Source organism: Myotis myotis, unplaced genomic scaffold (assembly GCF_014108235.1).
Source record: "Myotis myotis isolate mMyoMyo1 unplaced genomic scaffold, mMyoMyo1.p scaffold_m19_p_2, whole genome shotgun sequence".
In the NCBI taxonomy this organism is placed as follows: domain Eukaryota; kingdom Metazoa; phylum Chordata; class Mammalia; order Chiroptera; family Vespertilionidae; genus Myotis; species Myotis myotis.
This window is the reverse complement of record NW_023416324.1, coordinates 146,972,110-146,993,317: the sequence shown is the minus strand read 5'-3', so window position 1 is coordinate 146,993,317 and position 21,208 is coordinate 146,972,110. Positions and strand designations below refer to the sequence as shown.

Genomic DNA, 21,208 nt, shown 5'->3' with positions numbered 1-21,208 from the left:
AATTGTGCTGCTATGAATGTAGGGATGCATATATCCTTTCTGATTGGTGTTTCTGGTTTCTTGGGACATATTCCTAGAAATGGGATCACTGGGTCAAATGGGAGTTCCATTTTTAACTTTTTGAGGAAACTCCATACTGTTTACCATAGAGGCTGCACCAGTCTGCATTCCCACCAGCAGTGCAAGAGGGTTCCTTTTTCTCTGCATCCTCTGCAGCACTTGTCGTTGTTAATTTGTTAATGATAGCCATTCTGACAGGTGTGAGATGCTACCTCATTGTTGTTTTGATTAGCATCTCTCTGATGATTAGTGACTTTGAGCATGTTTTCATAAGTCTCTTGGCCTTCTGTATGTCCAGTTTCAAAAAATTACTATTTAGGTCCTTTGCCCATCTTTTGATTGGATGTTTATCTTCCTTTTGAAACAGACATCTTTCTGTTTTTAATACCTAGTACCATGCTAAATATATAGTTGGTACTTAATAATTGACTACTGAATACATGAATGATGGCTAAATAATAAAAAACAAAAATATCAGATTAAATAAACATGTTAGAGGGTCTCGAATGCCAAGATAAGGAGTTTTTACTTTGATAAGCAATGGAGAGGCATTGGACATTATTTGATTGGAGAATAACATCATCGAAGCACTGAGCACTTATTGTGTTCCTCTGGTGTATCTTCTAGCCACTATTCCTAGGGTTAGAGAATTAAAGACACTCTGTTATCTGCAAGGAGTCTGCTGTCCAGTGAGGGAGCCAAGCAAACAAACAAAGTACACCATAGCCTGTAAGACTGTGTGGTTAGTTACACAGAGCCAACCGAACACCTCCCTAACCTTGAGCCTTGGGTTAAGCACCTGACTGGTCTAATATGTGCAAGGCGCTGCCAGAATCCAATCTTTAGTATTATGGAGCTATGAAATGAGGCAAATTCCTTAATTTCTCTAAGCCTCAGCTTCCTTTTTCATAACATGAGGTTAGTATTTATAGCTACATCAGACAGTTCTGTGCAAATAAAATGTATTAGCGTATGTAAAGTTTACTAAGTGCATAGGATAGTGTAACAGGGTTCTCCAGAGAAACAGAACCAATAGAATGGCTGTCTGGCTGCTGAAAAAATATATATAAGATAGATAGATAGATAGATAGATAGATAGATAGATAGATAGATATTAATTATTGAGAATTGGCTTACATGATTATGGAGACTAACAAGTCTAAGGTCTTTATTCAGCAAGCTGGAGACCCAGGAGAGCCATTGGTTTAATTCCAGTTGAAGTCTGAAGGTCTGAGAACCAAGATACCCAATGATATAATTCCAGTGTAAATGTTGACAGGCTCAATACCCAGAAAGAACGAGCTTATGTTTTAATTTGAGTCTGAAGGCAGGAAAAAGCTTGTGTCCCAGCTCTAGACAGTCAGGAAAGAGAAGTTCCTTTTTACTCTCCAGGGGGTCAGCCATTTTTTGTTTTATTTAGGCCTTCAACTGATTGGATGAGGCCCACCCCACATTAGGGAGGACAATCTTCTTTACTCAGTCTATCAATTCAAATGTTAATCTCATTCAAAACACCCTTACACAGACACATTCAGAATTATTTGACCAAGCAACTCATGGCCCAGTCAAATTGACATGAAATTAACCAGCACAGATAATGTTTAGCAATGCTGGCTTTTATCATTATTACTATGTATGTTAACCCTCAGAAACCTTTTAGGTAAGTACAATAGAATTTCTTCTTACAGATGATGATACTGAAACATAGAGACATAATTTGTTCAAGATCATAGACATAGTAACTGGTGGAGCAGTTCAGATTCTTACCCACTGTGCAAACTGCCTCCATCGAAGATGAACAGAGAGAAGTGTTTACCAAAGAGGCATTAGCAGTGTGTCTGGGAGGAGTTCAAGATTAAAGTTAAGAATTGTCTGGAAAATATGGAGTGTTGTGGTCCTAAAAGCAAGGAGGGACTGCAAGGGAGAAATGGACAAGGAAAGCAACGAAAATGGGAAAGGGAAGTCACTGGAAGTTTTCATGTGGTTTAAGAAGAGAGAGAGATCAATTACCTAAATAATTTTGGCTGAAAGTAGCAAAAACCAATTGGAAAGAACTTAAGCAATAATAATAATAATAATAATAATAATAATAATTATTATTATTATTATTATTTATTAGGAGTATCCAAGGGTAGCTCATAGAATCCTAGACTAGTTGTGCCATCAAGTGTAATGGTATATGATCAAGGATTCACTTGCCTGTGGCTGGAAAAATACCTCATACTTTTGGTTTATACAACCTGACGTCTTACTATGAAGGATTCACTTCTGACTGTGGTCTTTCTTGTGTGTGATTTTGTTTTGATGATCAGATCTTTGCCTTAAATGGAGAGTCTTGCCTCCCTCTACTGATTATCAGGAAAAAGAACTTTTGGACGCCTGGATTTGTGCTAATAATCCTAACCTCTCAGAAAACAGGTAGTGTTTGATGGTTTTCTAAAAGTTTTATCCATTTTTGAATTCCTGAAATACATATGTATGAAACTGGAAAATGTCAGCTATAGGTACATTTCAGCTTAGTCTCTGTCATCCCCGAGAACTCTTTCTAGCACCTGGCCAGTTGTGGAAAGATAGTTGATTAGTGTGCTTTTCCATCAAGATAAAAGAGACCTGGATGTAATGCTTTGTAAACATTGGGGCGTGCAGCTCTATGCTTTCACTGGGGCGAGGGGGACTACCACTCATATTTAAGAGATCTGCCTTTTAGTTCGTTTTCACACAACATAGCACCTTAAAATACAGGAGTTTTATCCAGGTGGTGTCTCCAGGAGCACTAAACTGTTAGACCACGTGCATTTTCTATTTAAGTCATATATTGATTTCATTGCTTTGTGCTCTTAGAGGAAGAAGTTCAGACAAAGGCAGGAAAAAGACCAATTAAATATTGATGAATGCCAGTGTTATTACAAGTCCTTTTAAACTTACATTCTTTTTCTTGGGGGAGGCAGAAGAGTTAGTATACCCCTTTAATAAAGTCACTCTTAAGACAAGCATTGTTTTTCCATGGAGTTTGCTGTAAGTCCTTTGGTCTGGATAAGTAAATCAATATTGCTAATACAGACAATAGTGTAATAGCTCTTGTTGGATTACTTTTATCCAGTCTAGAAAAAATAAAGAACAAATAAAAATTTTTTAAAGAAGAAAACATTCAGAAACTGCTACTACAACCCCACCTGGAGTCCCCAGGTTAATCATATTTAGAAACTATGAAAATAAGTCAGATGACAGACAGGGCTCTTAGATTTCACACAACCCAGGGCTTCCTAGGTTCCCTTTCTTGGTTTGCAGCAGAATCTGTTTTGTTTTGTTTTCCCTCAAATAAAATTTGCTTAGACCCTAAATGTATGAACTAGATAAATGCAGAATTGTCCTGCTTTGAATTGAAGGTTGGGAATGTGGAGGCCAAAGGTACCCATCCACTTCCCACTTCCGTTCCCTACTGTCGGCAAAGAGCCTAGAGCTCCAGGCGTGCGCTTATGAAACGCTGAGCTATCTCACGTCTTCATTGTAGAGAAGTGAAAAGTGAAGCCCACATGGGCCTCAGAAACCTGTTCATGAAGCCATTAGCCAAGGTCTTTTGATTCCTAACCTGATTTCAGCCCTAACCTGGAACTTAAATATCTCCCAAATAGGAATAAAGTGTTGGCTTACTTTCAGTATTAATAGTCTGATATGTAGTGTTTTCATAACCAGTATCATTATTTTTATCAAAGTGTTAATAGAAGTTTGTTGCTACTGTTGTTTTTAAATTTCTGTGTTGAAAGACCTGTGCTTGAAAATGTAAATAAAATTGACCGAAGCCCCTAACCCTCAAAAAAAAACAAAAAACAGCAACAACAAAAAAACCAAAAGAATAGTTAATAACATTGATCACTTATTGTGAGCTAAGAACTTTTTGTACAGCATAGGATAGTGTTTTAGAGTTCAGACCCTGGACCAGACTGCCTGGGTTTGACTCCTAGCTCTGTTAGCTGTGAAAAACCTTGGACAAATGTCCAATCTCTCTCTCTCTCTCTCTCTCTCTCTCTCTCTCTCTCTCTCTCTCTCTCTCATTTTTTAATACGTTTTAATTGATTTTAGAGAGAGAGGAAGGGAGAGAGAGGGAGAGATGGAAACATGGATCAACTGCCTCCTACACACCCTCTCCTGGGGATCGAGTCTGCAACCCGGGCATATACCCTGACCAAGAATTGAACTGGTGACCTCTTGGTGCATGGGACCAAGCTCAGTCCGCTGAGCTACACCAGCTGGGGTCCAATCTCTTTTTAACTCAGCTTCCCATCACCTAGAGTGGGTGTAATAATAGTATCTTTTGCATCTTTTCTGGGTCTAGCTGAACCCCTTGTAAAGTCAATCTGCCATGTCCCTGGAGAATTTTGGCCCCTCTCTACAGAACTAACCAAGTACCTTGATTTCGTAGATCAGTTTTAGTCATGGTCATACCCATAGAACTCGGAGACTACCCTCTACAGTTTCTTTATTGCCAAATTATCATTACTTATACTCTTACCCTTTTCTCCTTGAAAAGTGGTGATGCCATCAGAGAGCACTGTTTCAAAGCTGCACTAATTCTGTCTCTTTTGCACATCAGAATAGTCCATTTGTGACGACAGGCAAGATAAATTTAGCCATGTTGACAGAAAACTGATGCCTAAAATGCAGAAAGTTCTTTTATACTTATAATTTCTTTTTAAGTCCATGCTTCGCTAAACATATGGAATTGTGTATTAAAATTTAACTTTTTTCCCCCAAAATTTAACTTTTTAAGAAAAAAAATTTTTTTGAAGACATTTGGATGGATAGCACTTTCATAAAATACTTGGGGTTTCTCTTTTTTTGAATAAAAACTTAATGCTGCCGCAAGGTTCTTTTCTCCCATGAAATAGGAACCTTATAGGTACTGCCTCACAGGTGTCTTCATCTCAACACCACGGGTGGCTATATATATAGTAGGTGTCCCCTCATTTCAATAACAACAAATACCACATGTGGTTGGAATTAAGTGTGTGAAGTTCTTTCACAGTAGTACTTGAATTTGCTTGTAGTTCTCTGTTGGTAGGTATAAGATATATATAAGCTGCAGCTCCACAAAGCAAAGAAATTGTGGGTTTGATCTGCTTCAGATCAGACAGAAGTGCTTATGCACTGTTTCAGATGAGAGAAGGTCTCTCTATTCCCAACCTCCTCCTCCTCCTCCTCCCTCTCCTAGCCTAATACACATGTATTTTGTCCCTTCCCTCTCCTTTTTCTATTACCTATGTAAAGCAGGCTTTAAGAATTGACCTTAACATTTTGACCTTAACCGCACATCCCCAGCCATGAACAAAGCCATGCCCAGTGGGAGTTGAACCTCTTATCCTTGCCAAGCCTCGATTCCAGGGTGAACAATATAATCTCTCAGGTTTTCAACAGTTTGGCTAACTCAGCTCCCAGCACAGAGCCACAAAACCAAGAGTAGGGGAAAAGGCCTCAAACCTTTCAAATCATATGTCCCAAAAGTCATTAGCACTTTTCGTAGCCATAGCAGGGGAAACCCTCATTCACAGCCTGTTTATTGTCATTTAGACACAGTTCTGCTTGATGATATACATGTGTTGACACACTGGTGGTTAGAGGTTGGGAAGCAGAGTGATCACCAGAAGCAGATACACAGAGAGCAGCAGGAGAGAAGGACGCTGCAGCAGGGGGTGTTACTGGGGGGTTATTTGGTGAAGGACTCTGCCACTCCCCCGAGGCTGTCAGTTAGAGCGTCACATCAAGGTCCTTCACAGTGATCCCGGACCAGCATGCAGAGGATCCGTGTGTTTCAGAAGCAGAACTGTTTGGTGTATTGTAGACAGACAGATGGATTTCTATCCCTAATATGTTTTTTTGAGGGGAGGGGAATGTTTAATAATAATAAGATAAGATTTAATTATCTAAAAACATTTTTGCAAAAGGCCTCATTTCCTGATAATGGGAGATAAATGAAGCATTAATAAATACTAGTAATGAAGAGCTTTCTCATTCTGGTAAATATATACTACCTTTTACTTTTTTTCCATTTAGCTGTCCCCCCCCCCCCCCTTAAGCTCTTTTTTCATGATTTAAGGTCTTGTATTTCCTAAAGTCATCAATACAATGCTCTTCCCTTATATTCAAATTTTGGAAATAAGACATAAAGACTTATTATGCTTGTAGAAGTAAATAATCCTTTACAGACGGCAAATAGTTTTATGTTTCCTCCTGATGTTATTATATATCTCTTGTACTTGTTGATTGTGAAGTTGTCATCAGGCAGAACGCTTACCTCCCATCCCCCTGGGCACCATGAGCACAGTATCACTATCAAAAAATGAGAAAGAGAAGCGACTTCAGGAGTCAGTCCGAAGGTATCAGGATCAACTGGCAGAACAGCAGCTGGAGGTAAGCAGTTCATTCTTTTCAAAATCCACCCTGACACTTGAGCTGTTGGTTTCATGTGTGCAAATGACTAATGGTTTACCCAGGTTAAACATTCAGCCTCTTTTTTCCATCCTCTTTTGTTGCCTCCTCCCAATTTTGGACCTAAGGACTGTTCTAGAGGTGAGCCACAACGGCTCCCGGGGGCCAGACAGGGAGGAGAGTTCTTAAAAAATACTGGAATGTGTTATCTGAGTCCAACTGCACAGCAGTGGTGAGAGGAATGGGGAGCTTATTTCCATTCTAGGAATGCACGCAGAGCCTCATAGAGGTCACCCCGAATGTCAAAGGTCAAGTGGTTGAGACTGGGACACCAGTCTGTGTGACTCCAAAGGTTAGGCCCTTTTAAATTTATTAAGCTTGTTCCTTAAAGGCAGAATTTTTAGGCAAAGAGTTGTTCTTTTAAAGAAATATTAGCCTGTTAATACAGAAACTCAGAATCATATTTAATTGTTAAGAAAATTTAATGAATAAAACATTACTATGAGTAAATGTAGGTAACCATGACAATTTCAAGTGAAGGAAAATTTGCAGAAATATTGTTTTAATCTCTGCTCTAATAAAGTCATTAGATCTCTGTTTCCTTTATGGATTTGGCACCTAAATTCAATAATTTTTAATAGTATAGCATGTCAACTTCTTCAAATAGCACTTGAGAAGGTCAGCCGCCTATGTCCAAATGTGTGACCCCTCTCTACGTGTCAGGACATAAACTGCTCATTCAAATCGAAAAGTCTTTTGCAGAGAGGGAGGTAAGACCCCCTAGACTTAATGCCTTATTATTATGTGTATTCCTGGGCTCTTAGAAGGTAAGCCTTCTTTTTTACCCCGGTTTCTGTTTTCTTTCCTGGGCTCTCCCCTTGCTAGGGATCTGCCATGCAAATCAGCTGCCATCTGAAACCTGATTTGCATATCACAGCCAAAGAAATCTGACCCTCCTTTATAGCCTGGAGTCTCAGGGTTTCTTTGGGGGAAAATACTGATAGTCACTTTGGGAATACATTCTCCTATGCATTCCCTATCACCCTAAAAGCAGCTCAAATTTCTACAGATTTAGAGCCTCTAGTCCTGGGTTTTATAATAGGTCAGAAGTAAAGAAGGGTATCACAGCCTGTGCTTATTTTCATAAATAATTAGGTGGAGTCATATCTTTCCACTGTGGAATGTCTTAATTTGTTCGGTTTCTTATTTTGTTTACCACTCCTGGTAGCTCTGTGGAGGCAGTCAGCACAACCTGAATTGATTTGATCTTTGTTGTTGTTTTATCCCTATAAGGTAAAGGCCAGAGCTGGCCCTTGCAAGTACCAGTGCCCATCATGAAGTCTTAACTGCCTTTCTGTTTGTTAGGATTGGATGTTTTATTCATTAGTGACCATTGATGGTCGCTGGTGGAGTAACAGATTTGGGCCATCCATTCTGTTTTTTCTTTCTTTCTCGGTAGTTGACTTTTTCATAAAAAGTTGAGCCAGGTTTGCCGACTCAGTCTGTTTCAAATATAAACAAAGATGTTTAGCAGCACTCAAATAGAAACCTACTTCCACCAGTTCAAAGGATATAGATTGCTCGCCATTCCCTTTGCCCCATTTTGTGAAAATAAGCCTAGCATCTCAATATTAGGAAATAATTAGAGGCATGCCAGGTAATTATCGTTTGCCCACCTCCTGCTCTCTCATCCTGCTTCTGATTACAAATGCCTACTTATCCATTGACCAGACCTATGAAGCAAGTATAAAAATGACCTAAATTTGCACACCCCACTTCTTACTCTCTTGTGCTTCAACTTTCATGGCAGAAGGTATCCTGATCTAAAAATTGGACAGTTGACTATATAAATCAAATACCGTTCTGGATCTTAGATTCTGTGGTTCTGGACTTTTGTCACTGACAACCAGGAGGGATCGAATAATGGCAAGGTAGCATTACGGTACTAGTATGAGAAATCAGCTACAGCTTCTTCTCCACCCCTCATATCCTCCACTGGTGTGAAGAGTGACTCAGTCTAACTTCTAAGAGCACCACCCACAGGACGCCCTAGTTAGAGAAGAGCCACAGGGACTTAGAACACTATTCCGATAAAAGAGGTATTCCAATGATTGGACCCGTCCTCTGGGAGAAAATGAAGTAGCTAGGTCCAGAGCTGTCATTCCAACGGATGGTGTCTTATAAAATCCTCACCACATTCCAGCTAATTTCATCAATTATAACAACAGAGGGAAGTACAGTTCAAAGAAGTTAAATAACTTGAATCAAGTCACACATCTTTAAATAGTGAAGTTGGGATTTGTTTCCTTTTTGCTTCATTCTAGCACTGATCTCATGCTCTCACAGGATAAATACAGACAAAAAGGACCCGAGAACATTTACAAAAGCAACAAACATCATATTTGTTAGGGAAATGTGTGTGTTTTCCCTAATAAATCTAATAGGTGAGCTCAAATTGAAGATATAATGGATAGGCTGTGTCAGCAAGCCAAGACCCTCTTTATTCCTTGTGCTTCTGAAACAGTCCACTCCACTTTCTCCTTTCTGAGTAAATGAAGGAGTAATCTGTTCCTAACTGCTTTTCTAGCTCACCCCTTTAGTACCTGTTGTTTTCTATAATGAGTAACTAGTGCCACCTGATGGCCAAACTATGAAGCATTTCCATTTTCCCTGTCTCTCGAATTGTTCAGCTACTAGTTGGCCTATTATCTGCATAATTTTTACTCTGTTTTTCATTAAACCCAGACGACAATTTAAAACCATAAAGTAGAGCTACACTTCTCCCTTTCTTTGTTTTAACTTACAAATTAGTTTCTCTTCTACCTTCAGTTGTATGGCAAGGATGAATGTGTCTTGATTGTGCCCAAGAAATATAGTTTGGGATACATTTCATTCAGGGTTTTTTGGCATCACTTTAAATCCACTTGATGCTCTCAGTCCTTAGAAGAAAGATGATAAATTAATTCCCTGAATGAAGCCTACTCATATTTACCCATTTATACATAAGCAATGCTAATGGGTAGTATCTATATATGTAAAAGGCTAAGCGACCGTCTGACCATCCAACTGGTAGCTTGATGTGCACTGACCACCAGGAGGCAGACACTCAACACAGGAGCTGCCAAGCTGTGGTGACTTGGCAGCTGCAGTTCTCAGGTGACACACCCGAAACCAGAGAGAAAGGAACCCGATTCTAGGGTGTGTCACCTGAGAACCACCCTCTTGCAATCCGGGACCCCTTGGGGGATGTCGGAGAGCCAGTTTTAGCTGGATCCCCACAGGCCAGGCCAAGGGACCCCATCTGCCAGAGGGACCCCGCTCACTCCATAGACAACCTTTGAGCCGTGGCGCCGGCCCAGGTGCGGCTGGCCAGGAAGGGACCAAGGAAGGTTGGCTCCAGGGCGTGTCAGGCCCATCTCGCCCAGTTCAGCCCTGCCGGCCACCTTCTAATTAATTTCCTTTCATTGTGCACGAATCTGTGCACTGGGGCACTAGCGTTTATATAATCAATATGTTTGTGCAAATGGGCTGTATTGCTTATGTGCCCTCTAGGTCTTTCTGGGTTAAATTTTCTAATCAATATTTATTTCTTATCCTACAGTGAGTCCAGGCTTTCTTATTTGAGACCAGTTACTTTTCTTGAATTAGTTTCTTCCCTCCTATAGGGTCTCCTACTGAGCTGCTCCGTGCTCCTTACCATGTTCTCCACTTCCATGCTGCTCCAACTGCTCTTCTTCCTGCTGTTTTGTCATTTTGTCACCTTCCTCTCCCCTCATCCTTCAGGATCTGAAACTAATGTCATTCCTGTATGAAGTCTTCTCTCATTTCCGTTTGTCCTTGGTGGGTGTCTTTTTTTCAAGCAAATTTTGCTTTATCCCTGATACTATAGTTACTTGTGTATATAATGTCTCCTATGTCAGACTGTAAGCTTTTTGAAAGGTGGGACCATTTTTATTTATTTTTGCATTCCCAACAACACTTAGGCCTGGATCTTTTACGTAACAGGTGTTTGCCAAAGGAATTTGATTTATGCAGAATTCTTTACAAATAAGTACAAAAAGAAATATTTCTCATTTGAGTGGATTGGTTGACTCTACATAGGTTGCACTTAAACCTTTTGCATATGTTATTGTAAACCAAAATGTCCTTGCTCAAAATAAAGTGTTGTATTTGGATGGGAGTGCGGAGACTGTATTTGGATTTTATTTGTTGTGTTCACAGTCTTTGCATCAATGAGTAGCCTTTGTAAAACTCCATGCCTATTGAAAAAGAACTCCAGCAATAGCATCCTTTTCTTTTGTAGTGCTCACGTGGACACAATATGTAGTTTAAGCTGACAAGTCCCACATTGGTTGTTTTAGCAATAAATGTGGAGAGAGAAGACATGCTTAACATTTAGCTATGTTTTCCAGTTGAAATGGCATATCTAAGTATAACTCTGTAATGAAGAATGTGAACACTTTTTCCCATTTACAATTTCATCTGTTTAATGTGTCATTATTGTGTAGGATGCTGAGATTTCAAATCTGTATAATTATGCAGACAGATGTCTTAGGAAACATATTTATTCATCAAGAGTACTTTTCAGCTTCCTTACAGAAACTGCCATAATCTAAAATTTATGACACCTAAAGTCCTTTGTCTAACAAGAGGCTATTATACACACTGTAGCTGAAATATTTTACTTTATTACTCTCCCTACAAAGATCTCATTTCTCTATGGTGATGCATTGCTTTTCCAAAAGGGATGATGCATAACATATTCACACTTGTGGGCCCTGTGTTCACAGCATAGCAAATGAGACATTAAACGAATTGCCCATGATGAACTAGTTGAGAAGTTTCTTGAAGGCAAACATCTTGCGTACCTCCCACCATCACCCCTGGCTCACTGTTAGAAACAACTTCTTAACTTGAATTGCTTATGCAGATTCTTCTTTTATCCCTTCTTGAGGAATTGATGTCACACTACCAGACAGAACAACATTCTTAGTTTACAAAACAAACAGGACAGCACCAGCAGTCATAGGGTCATCAGTACAATCTGGCTTGAGAGCAGTGTTCTGTGATGAGACCAGGATAGTCCCTGCTTCTGGATTCAAAGTCTGCCTATTCTGCCCTGGAGATTGGGACCAAGGAATACCATCCATTGCTGTTTGCTCCTGGGTTTCACAGAAGTGACCAAATGTTGCCACAGAGGCACATAGCAGTGTGAGTCCAGAGGGAGCTCATCCTTACTCCAAAAGGGACAGGAGTAGCTTTGACAGTGACAGGAAGTCTTGCCACATGTCAGTCAGTCGTTTTTATTCCATCCACAGAGATTCAAGTAGAGGTTTAGGTGTGTTGCCTAAAATGATTTTTAATGGAGGGAATACCAATTTGGGTTTCACTACCAATATGCCTCTTTTATCTCTGCCGTACAAAAATTCCTTAAGCACCTGAACTGTATGTTCATCCATTTTTCAATTAGCATGCATGCTAATCAGGGACAGCCAGAGGCTGCCTGGTATCCTGGGTGCACCTCAGGTCCTAAGTCTGCTCAGAATAGGGTACAGGTGTTACAGGTGTTTAACTTCCTTCCAAGGCAGGCTACTCACTTGACCTAATCTCCTTACTCAGGACCAAGGTTTACATTTTGAATTCAGTTTAAGGACTGTACTTCACGATTGTTCTGATTTTGAACAAGGGTAAGAGGGGAGGAGGGTTTCTTGACACATCTGGAGGTTCTAAATCAGTCCCAGAGAACTAACTGATGTCTGTCAATGACCTTTGCTTCACATTGGTCTAGAATCATCCTTCCCCTGTAAAGAGAATTCTCAATTATGTGCTCACCTTCAGAAGCCTAGTTTCTTTTTGTCACCTATTTGACCCCTTTTACCCTCTTGGTCCATCCCCCTTCCCTTCTGGTCACCATCATTCTGTTGTCTGTATTTATAAGTTTGGTTCTTTTTGTTTATTTGTTTGATGCCACATATGAGTGAAATCATATAGTTCTTATCCTTTTTGTCTGACTTATTTCACTTAGTATGATACTCTCAAGATCCATCCATGTTGTAGCAAATGGCAGTATTTCATCTTTTTTTTATGGCTAAATAGTATTCTATTATATACATGTACCACATTTTCGTTATCCAATTATCCACTGAAGGACAGACGGGTTGTTTCCATGTCTTGGCGATGCTATATAATAAAAGCCCAGTGACTGAATGGCGGAACGACCAGAACAACCAGTCAACCAGTCGCTATGATGTGCACTGACCACCATGGGGCAGACACTCAACACAGGAGCTGCCCCATGGTGGTCAGTGCGCCCCCACAGTGGGAGTGCCTCTCAGCTGACCAGGATGAGTGGCGGTCCCACAGTGGTGGATCCCCGCAGGCCACGCCCCCCACCAGTGTGTGAATCCTGTGCACCGGGCCTCTACTTGTAAATAATGCTGCAGTGAACGTAAGGTTACATATATATTTTGGCCCATTTTTAATCAGTAGCTTGTTTTTCTCTTTGTTGTTGTTGAGTTTAAAGAGTTCTTTGTACATTTTGAATAACACTTTGATGTTTTACCAGATGTTTCTTTTGCAAACATTTTCTTCCTGTTTGTGGTTTGTCTTCTCATTATCTTGATCCGTTGGTTTTTATAACTTAAAGTTGTTTTTCAGATAAGCAAGAAAAGTTTCAAACATTAAGCCAGGTTGGTTGAGGAGTCAATGGAAAGTAAAGAAATGGGAGTGATAAGTAATAAGCTACTTTAGAAAACTTTTACTGAAGGATCAGAGAAGATAGGGGTGAAGGTAAGAGGGCAGTTAAGGTTGGGAGAAATTTGTAGTTGGGAGAGATTTGGCAGTGTTTCTGGACTAAGAGAAAGCAACCAGTGCAATTGGAGAAAGTTCACAGCAGAGATGAGGCCTGATTGATGTAGAGAAATTCCAGCAAAAACAGGAAAGAAGGATTACTAGAACTCAGGTAGAGAGTTTAATTTAGGGTAAGAGGATAGACATTTTTTCCCTCCAAGATTGTGAGAGAGAAGTTAAAGGTGTCCACATACACCTAATAAAAGGAGAGTCACTATTTGCATAATTGGAGTACCCAAAGAAAAAGTGAGGGCAGAACACATTTTTAAAGGTATAAGTCAGAAAAAGTTTTCAAGAAAAAAATAGAACTTCAAACTATGTATTTGAAACATGGTAGGGAAAACTGTTTCAGAATAGTCAACAACAAAACATATTCTAGTATAGTTACTCAACTGTAAAGAAAAGTTATCTTTTGGTGAATAGACATAAAGACCAAATCACTTACAGGGAGAAAAAAAATAGATTGGCTTCAAATTCTCTACAAAAGTCTCAGCTCCAGGTGGTAGTGAAGTAAGCTATAAGATCCTTAAGGAAAGAAGTTTTAAACCAATAATTTTATATTCACCATACCATTCTCAAATAAAAAATCTACAAATGAATTTTGATAATAGAAAAAAAATACACTTCAAGCAATTTTGTTCTCATGATTCCTTTTGAGGAAACAACTAGAGGTTAAATTTGAACCAGCCAAGAAATCATAAAATTCTACAGCAAAGAACTGGAAATAAGCATTGACTGCATTTAATTCTAAAAATAAGACAAAAACTCATGTAACATTAGGTATCAAACCGAGTGTAAATATCCTGGAAATGTAGTAATGAACCAGCTAACAAAAATAGGAGTCAAGAATGAAAGGTGAAAGGTAAGTTGTATGACCTATACTAGGGAATAAGATCTATCATTTAAGCAATTTAAACATACTTTTTGGTACTAGTATAAACACTAACAAAGATAATATCAATAAATATCAGAGAATGTGAGAAAAGAGGGAAGAGAAAATAAATTTTGTTACTATTCAGAATAGGAAACTTATAGACACTATCTAAAATAGAACTAACAATAAGGGTATTATATAAAGTTGTCATTATAATGGTACACAAAGAAAAAAACCTACATATCAGAAGTACCTACACACACACACACACACACACACATATACACACACACAGAATGGACTATATCATTAAAAACTTAAGAGAACTGGTGCAGCCACTGTGGAGAACAGTATGGAGCTACCTCAGAAGACTAAAAATGGAACTCCCATTTGACCCAGTGATCCCACTACTAGGAATATATCCCAAGAAACCAGAAACGCCAATCAGAAAGGATATATGCACCCCTATGTTCATAGCAGCACAATTCGCCATAGCTAAGATTTGGAAACAGCCTAAGTGCCCATCAGCAGATGAGTGGATTAGAAAACTGTGATACATATACACAATGGAATACTATGCTGCGGTAAAAAAGGGGGAACTCTTGCCTTTTGCAACAGCATGGATGGAACTGGAGAGCATTATGCTAAGTGAAATAAGCCAGTCAGAGAAAGATAAATACCACATGATCTCACTCATTTGTGGATTATAGAGAACAACATAGACTGATGAAAAGGGACAGACCCAAAGACTGAGAAACAGCAATCAGGCTATCAATCTCCAGAAGGAAAGTAGGGGAGGGCGCGGGTAAGGGGAAGAGATCAACCGAAGGACTTGTATACATGTATATAAGCCAAACCAATGGACATGGACAACAGGGGGAATGGGAGCATGAGTGTGTGTGTGGGGGGGAGGTTGGGGGTTAATGGGGGGGATGAGGACACATTTGTAATACCTTAACTAATAATAATAATTAAAAAAACTTAAGAGAAATTATAAAAAAAACCAAAATAAAATCATATTACCAAACACATAAATCAATACATATAAATGGCCTAAGCCTACCTTAATAAAGGATAAAGAACTTCAGGTTGTATCACATAGCAAAGATCAAGCGTGCACTGTATGCAAGACATACATCTAAAATGGTAATTCAGAAGGGTTGAATTCAAATAAATATACGAAAATAAATTAGGGGTCCAGCCTAAAATCAGACAAGTTGAAATTCAAGGGGAAAACTTTAAACAGTGCAGGGAAGGGCACTTAATTAGGCAAAAGTCAGTAGTTCACAGTGAAGATGCATCAATTATAAATCTCTCACTCCAGTTAATGTAGTGTTGAGTTCCATAAAGCACAATGCATGGAAAAAGAAACAATAATACTAGTAATAAGAAACTTCAATGCAGCTGAAGAAAGGGATGAAGAAACTTTTAAAGTACTAACAGAGAAAGATCTCAAGGATGGAGATATAGATATATATCTCCTTAAGTAAAAAAGCAAGATACAGACTATGTATATAAATGCTACCATTTTTCCCTACCTCAAAAAAGGGGGGGCAATTTATTTATATATGCTTGTATACAATGTGCAAACAAATCTCTGGAAATATAAACAAAAAAGGAGCAACAGTGGTTATTTGTTAGAGGAATGTGAACTGGACAGATGGAGAATGGAGTAGTAAGGAAACTTAAAAAATAGACTTAAAAATATATGTTGTTCCATGTGAATATATTATCTATATAAACATCTAAAAAGAAATTATACTACAGAGGCATAGAAGATAAAGCAATTTTCCCTTGGGGAATTGGGAGATGTATTTAGAATGTATAAAATTTGAACTGAGACTTGAAGGATGAGTGAACTCTCTAAAACAGGGTCCTCAAACTTTTTAAACGGGGGGCCAGTTCACTGTCCCTCAGACCGTTGGAGGGCCGGACTATAGTTTAAAAAAAACTATGAACAAACTCCTATGCACACTGCACATATCTTATTTTGAAGTAAAAAAAAAACCAACAACACGGGAACAAATACAATACTTGTATTTGCATGTAGCCCACGGGCCGTAGTTTGAGGACCCCTGCTCTAAAAAATGGAGAAGATTGGGAAGTTATTACAGGCAAAGGAAATAGGTTATACCAGTGATGGCGAACCTATGACACGCGTGTCAGAGGTGACACGCGAACTCATTTTTTGGTTGATTTTTCTTTGTTAAATGGCATTTAAATATATACAATAAATATCAAAAATATAAATCTTTGTTTTACTATGGTTGCAAATATCAAAAAATTTCTGTATGTGACACGGCACCAGAGTTAAGTTAGGGTTTTTCAAAATGCTGACACGCCGAGCTCAAAAGGTTCGCCATCACTGGGTTATACAAAAGCATGAGAACATAAAAGTGAACCTGGGAAATAGGGATTGGGGACTGAGTCTGTGAGGGCAACAGGGGGCATTAGAGGGGTGGAAAATGGCTCAGAAGAGGAATTTAAAAGTTTAGGCAACAGCCATTGGAAAGCTGATTGTTACGTTATGGTAGGTGCTGTTTGGTTCCATTTAAGGGACTTGAATGTATGGGCCATTCCATATGCCCAGTGCTGTAGAAATGAGACTCTGTCTGCTAGGCTGGTGGTTCTCAGTCCTGACTGCATATAGAGTCACGTGGAGCGTTCCATAAAATGCTGACGCTAGGCTCCCCCACTTCACACAATTCATTGAGAATTCTAGGGCTTAAGAACATGGAATCGGTAGTTTGCTCTAAACACTTACCAGGTGATTCTAATTACATGCATTTAATTTTGAGAATGCCATCTACCCCCACCCTTCCTCCTCCTCTTCCATCTTTTAATAAAGAGAATAATATTGTATAGAAAGTGGTTGTGACATAGGTCTAGAAAAGTCTCTGAACTAGAAGCAAGAAAATGGGAGATTATAGAAAATAGTTCAATCAGAAATGATAAAAGCCTTTAAAAAGTATGGTTATTTACCCTAGCCAGTTGCTAAGTGGTTAGAGCAGTTAGATTCTGGTCAGGGCATGTACCAGGAGGAGCCAAGATTTGATGTGTTTCTCACATGGATGTTTCTCTTTCTCTGTCTCTACCACTCCCTTCTACTCTCTCTAAAAATCAATGGAAAAATATTTTTGGGTGAGGATTAACAACAACATCAACAAAAAGTATGGTTATTTGAGGCCAGTGTAAAGTTTTGAATTTAAAATATATTTAAGTGGAGAAATCCACAAGGCTTGATCACTGATTAGGTGGAAGGGATTGAGAGTGATGATCAGCCAAAGATAACCTAGCTTGGATGGCTGGGTGTATGGTGATGTCATTAGTCGAAAGAGGAATCCACTGCTGGGCTGGTGTGGCTCAGTGGTTGAGCGTTGACCTAAGAACCAGAAGGTCGCAGTTTGATTCCTGATCAGGGTATATGCCTGGGTTGCAGGCTCGATTCCCAATGTGGAGTGTGCAGGAGGCAGCCGATCAATGATTCTCTGTCATTGATGTTTCTCTCCCTTTCCCTCTCTCTTCTTTTCTGAAATCAATAAAAATACATTTTAAAAAAAGAAAGGGGAATGCTCTAGGAAGTACTGGTTGGGGGTGAGTGTAGGTAGAGGCAAAATAGTGGATTCAGTTTTGCAAGGGTTGCCTTGAAGATATCTGGAATTTATAAGATGCACCAAGGGGCATTTGGATCTGAGCAAAGAGGAAAAGGCACTATTTAAAAATCTCTGCATTCCATCCACATCTAAAAAATTTTCCGCAGAGAACAGATCTCACCCTTAATCAGAGTCAGGACCAATTTGGGGGATAGGTACATATAAGAGCAATGTAAATATCCTGTCTTAGAGAATCTGGACCAAGCTGATACTGCAATGGAACAGTAAGAGATGATGGGCACACTGAAAGGAGGTGCAAGTGGTCCCCTTCTCAGGGTTCCAACCCGAGGGGAGTGAAGCTGGGCCTGGGGTGCAGAGCCTGTGTTGTTCTTTATGTTCTCTCTGTGTATTTCATCAGTGTCTCATCATTTTAGGCTAATGGTCATCACAGCCAATTTAGCTTAAAAGGTGCTTCTTTTTCAGGGAGAGCAAATGCTTCCTCTCCCTCTAGCCCTGCCTCTGCTTGCAAGGCAGCAGCTGGATGAGGGGGATAAGGCAGCATCCAGCGAGGAGGGATAAAGCCACTCTACCCTCAAAAGTCCCTTGAAGCTCAGGTCTGGAGCTCTGACCTAGACGGAGCTATTGCTGAAGGTCAGAATGCATTCCAGATGCTGGGACCTCAGAGTAGGGAACCCAGGGTCTCCGAAAGGGTAGAGAGGCCTGGGGAGATGGTGTTTGATGCAGGGGCACCCTGACCTTGCCCATGAGACATTTGATCTATAATGTTTCAACAGCCATCGGGTTCTCTTTTACCATCCAGTCCCCACTAATCAGAACATCTAAACTGGAAGGGAACCCTTAAGTAATGATCAATTATCGGTGAGGATATGCAATCTTGAAACTTCTAAGAAGTGAAGAATATTGAATTATTGTAATATGCCAATTGCAAGTTATTTGTTACTCACATTTGTCTAATGACTTTTTCCATAATAGCTTCAGTTTATACCAAAAAGCAGGATTGCTGAGTCCACTACCATCTGCCGAATTTCAGCATCTAAGGTGAGTGATTAAAGTAGGATTGAGCCATTTGTGTGATGTTTTTCATATAAAGGATAAGACTTATCAAGGGCCAAATGTCATCATGGTTTATGAGCTTCAAAAAGTGAAGCACTCTGGGAGGAGGGAAATAAAAGGGGGTAAATGGGAGATTATCTGTAATATTGTCAACACCAAAAGATATATTAAAAAAGTGGCCCTAACCGGTTTGGCTCAGTGGATAGAGCATCGGCCTGAGGACTGAAGGGTCCCAGGTTCGATTCCGGTCAGGGGCATGTACCTTGGTTGCGGGCACATCCCCAGTGGGAGTTGTACAGAAGGCAGCTGATCGATGTTTCTCTCTCATCGATGTTTCTGGCTCTCTATCCCTCTCCCTTCCTCTCTGTATAAAATCAATAAAATATATTTAAAAAAAAAGTGAAGCACTAATGAATTCTTTTAAAACTGTCACCATTTTTCTTATTAGGGTGATATTAATAAGAAAAAATGTTTATTAGGAAAACACAGAAAATAAAATATAAATAAGAAAATTTAAATCATGTATTGTCTTACTTCCTAGAGCTGATGACCATTTAATATATTTTAATGTATTTCTTTCCAATATTTTCAATGGATATATATGATACATATATTTATATATTTAATATGAAGAGAGAGACTATCTGGATATATTTGCCTAGAAATATGTTATATGTGTAATTTCTACATTGTTTCTTATGTTTGCTAAATGTCATATCCTATATAATAAAACCCTAATATGCAAATTGACCAAACAATGGAACGACCAGTCGCTATGTCGCACACTGACCACCAAGGGGCAGATGCTTAATGCAGGAGTGCCCTGGTTGTCAGTGCGCTCCCACAGGGGGAGTGTTGCTCAGCCAGAAGCCGGGCTCACAGCTGGCGAGCACAGAAGCAGTGGTGGGAGCCTCTCCTGCCTCTGTGGCAGTACTAAGGACCCCTCGGGGGTTGTCCACAGGCAGACATCCCCCAAGGGGTCCCAGACTGCGAGAGGGTGCAGACTGGGCTGAGGGCCCCCCCCCCCCCAGTGCATAAATGTCATGCACTGGGCCTCTAGTTGTATTATATTTCTCAAATATCTATTATCTAAAATTGAAAATGTAGAGGGAAAATTTATAAATCTTTACATAAAGCTTTCAGTTATACCATCACACAGAAAACATGGAAAATTATAATTTTAGTTCACATTTGTTAACAGGCAGATTATGGGATTGATAAACCCCAGCCAACATTTAGATAAGCAGATTATTTATATATATATGCACCAGGGAGCCAAAGGCAAGTAAATCTCTGTTGGAAGGAATCAAGAAGCACACTGTTCTCAATTTGGGGTCTTCTGAATCCTCAAAATTAGATTTGTTGACTCAGCCCAGCTCTATTGATTCTGAATGAGCCATTATAGTGGTATACATTTGCTAAAGTTCGTTTCTAAGCTTCTGCTTTTTAAGGTTTTTATTAGTAATAAATATCACCTAGTGTTGTAAGGTTTTTAGAAAAATGGTGCTTAATGAGAAATAAGCTGACTACTAAAAAATAAAAACATATCCTTTGTTGTTTAAGGAAAATACAAAACCTCAAAAAATCAGGCCTTCGGGTTATGACTTGAAGCATGAGTCTCTTGCATCCTTTGAGCTCCCGGCCGCCCAAAGAAGCTGGAAGAGCAACACGGAAGGGACGGACTCTGATGTGGAGTTCGTTTCAGAGACTAAAGTGATGAAGTCTACAAGGAAGAAGGCAGAGCCACAGCAGAGACATCCAGCAGCCCTCCCAGAAAAGGTCAGGCTCACTGAGAGATCCCAGGTGTGTTTTTTCTCTTCTTAGTCACCAAATGTGTAGTATTCTTCTTCTCTGGAAATAGCAGGTGGTAAAGGTTTTGCTTCATTTTCACATTTTTAAAGCACTCTAATTAAAACACACACATTATAATCTCAGTTTCCTGGACAAGGTTCCAATTTCTATTTTTTCTTCTGTGTTCTCTCTTTTGGAGGAAAGGTCAGATTGCTAATATCAGCACATCAGCAAAATGTATGGAGAGCTCAACCAACTGAAAGGCCCCCAAAGGATATGCCTGTATTTGAGAGACATATTCATATAGGATGCTCATATAGGATAAACCTGTAGACTTGAGGATTTTGCATCCAATGCTTTACAGCAAAAATGCTTAGCCAAATTCTATAATAGTTAGTTACCCCTATAGTCATGGTTCCGGGAAAATGGGATATAGTTTCAATAGTACAACTAAGTGTTGAGACTGATTTTAATAAATGTTCTACCTGAGAATGTCTATGTATCCAAATTAGTTTCTTTCCTTTTTAAGAGTTATTTAAATATG

At 39.4% G+C, this 21,208-nt stretch overlaps 1 protein-coding gene across 1 annotated transcript in view; it reads left to right on the top strand.

The window, feature by feature from the left end:
* MORC1 (MORC family CW-type zinc finger 1) overlaps positions 1 to 21,208 on the top strand; it is a 136,686-nt gene that overhangs the window by 72,103 nt on the left and 43,375 nt on the right. Inside the window, exons 14-17 of the mRNA XM_036348532.1 lie at positions 2,373 to 2,478; positions 6,327 to 6,465; positions 18,793 to 18,858; positions 20,437 to 20,676. Of these exons, the coding sequence (XP_036204425.1) occupies positions 2,373 to 2,478; positions 6,327 to 6,465; positions 18,793 to 18,858; positions 20,437 to 20,676 (551 nt within the window). The remainder of the gene's footprint in view (positions 1 to 2,372; positions 2,479 to 6,326; positions 6,466 to 18,792; positions 18,859 to 20,436; positions 20,677 to 21,208) is intronic.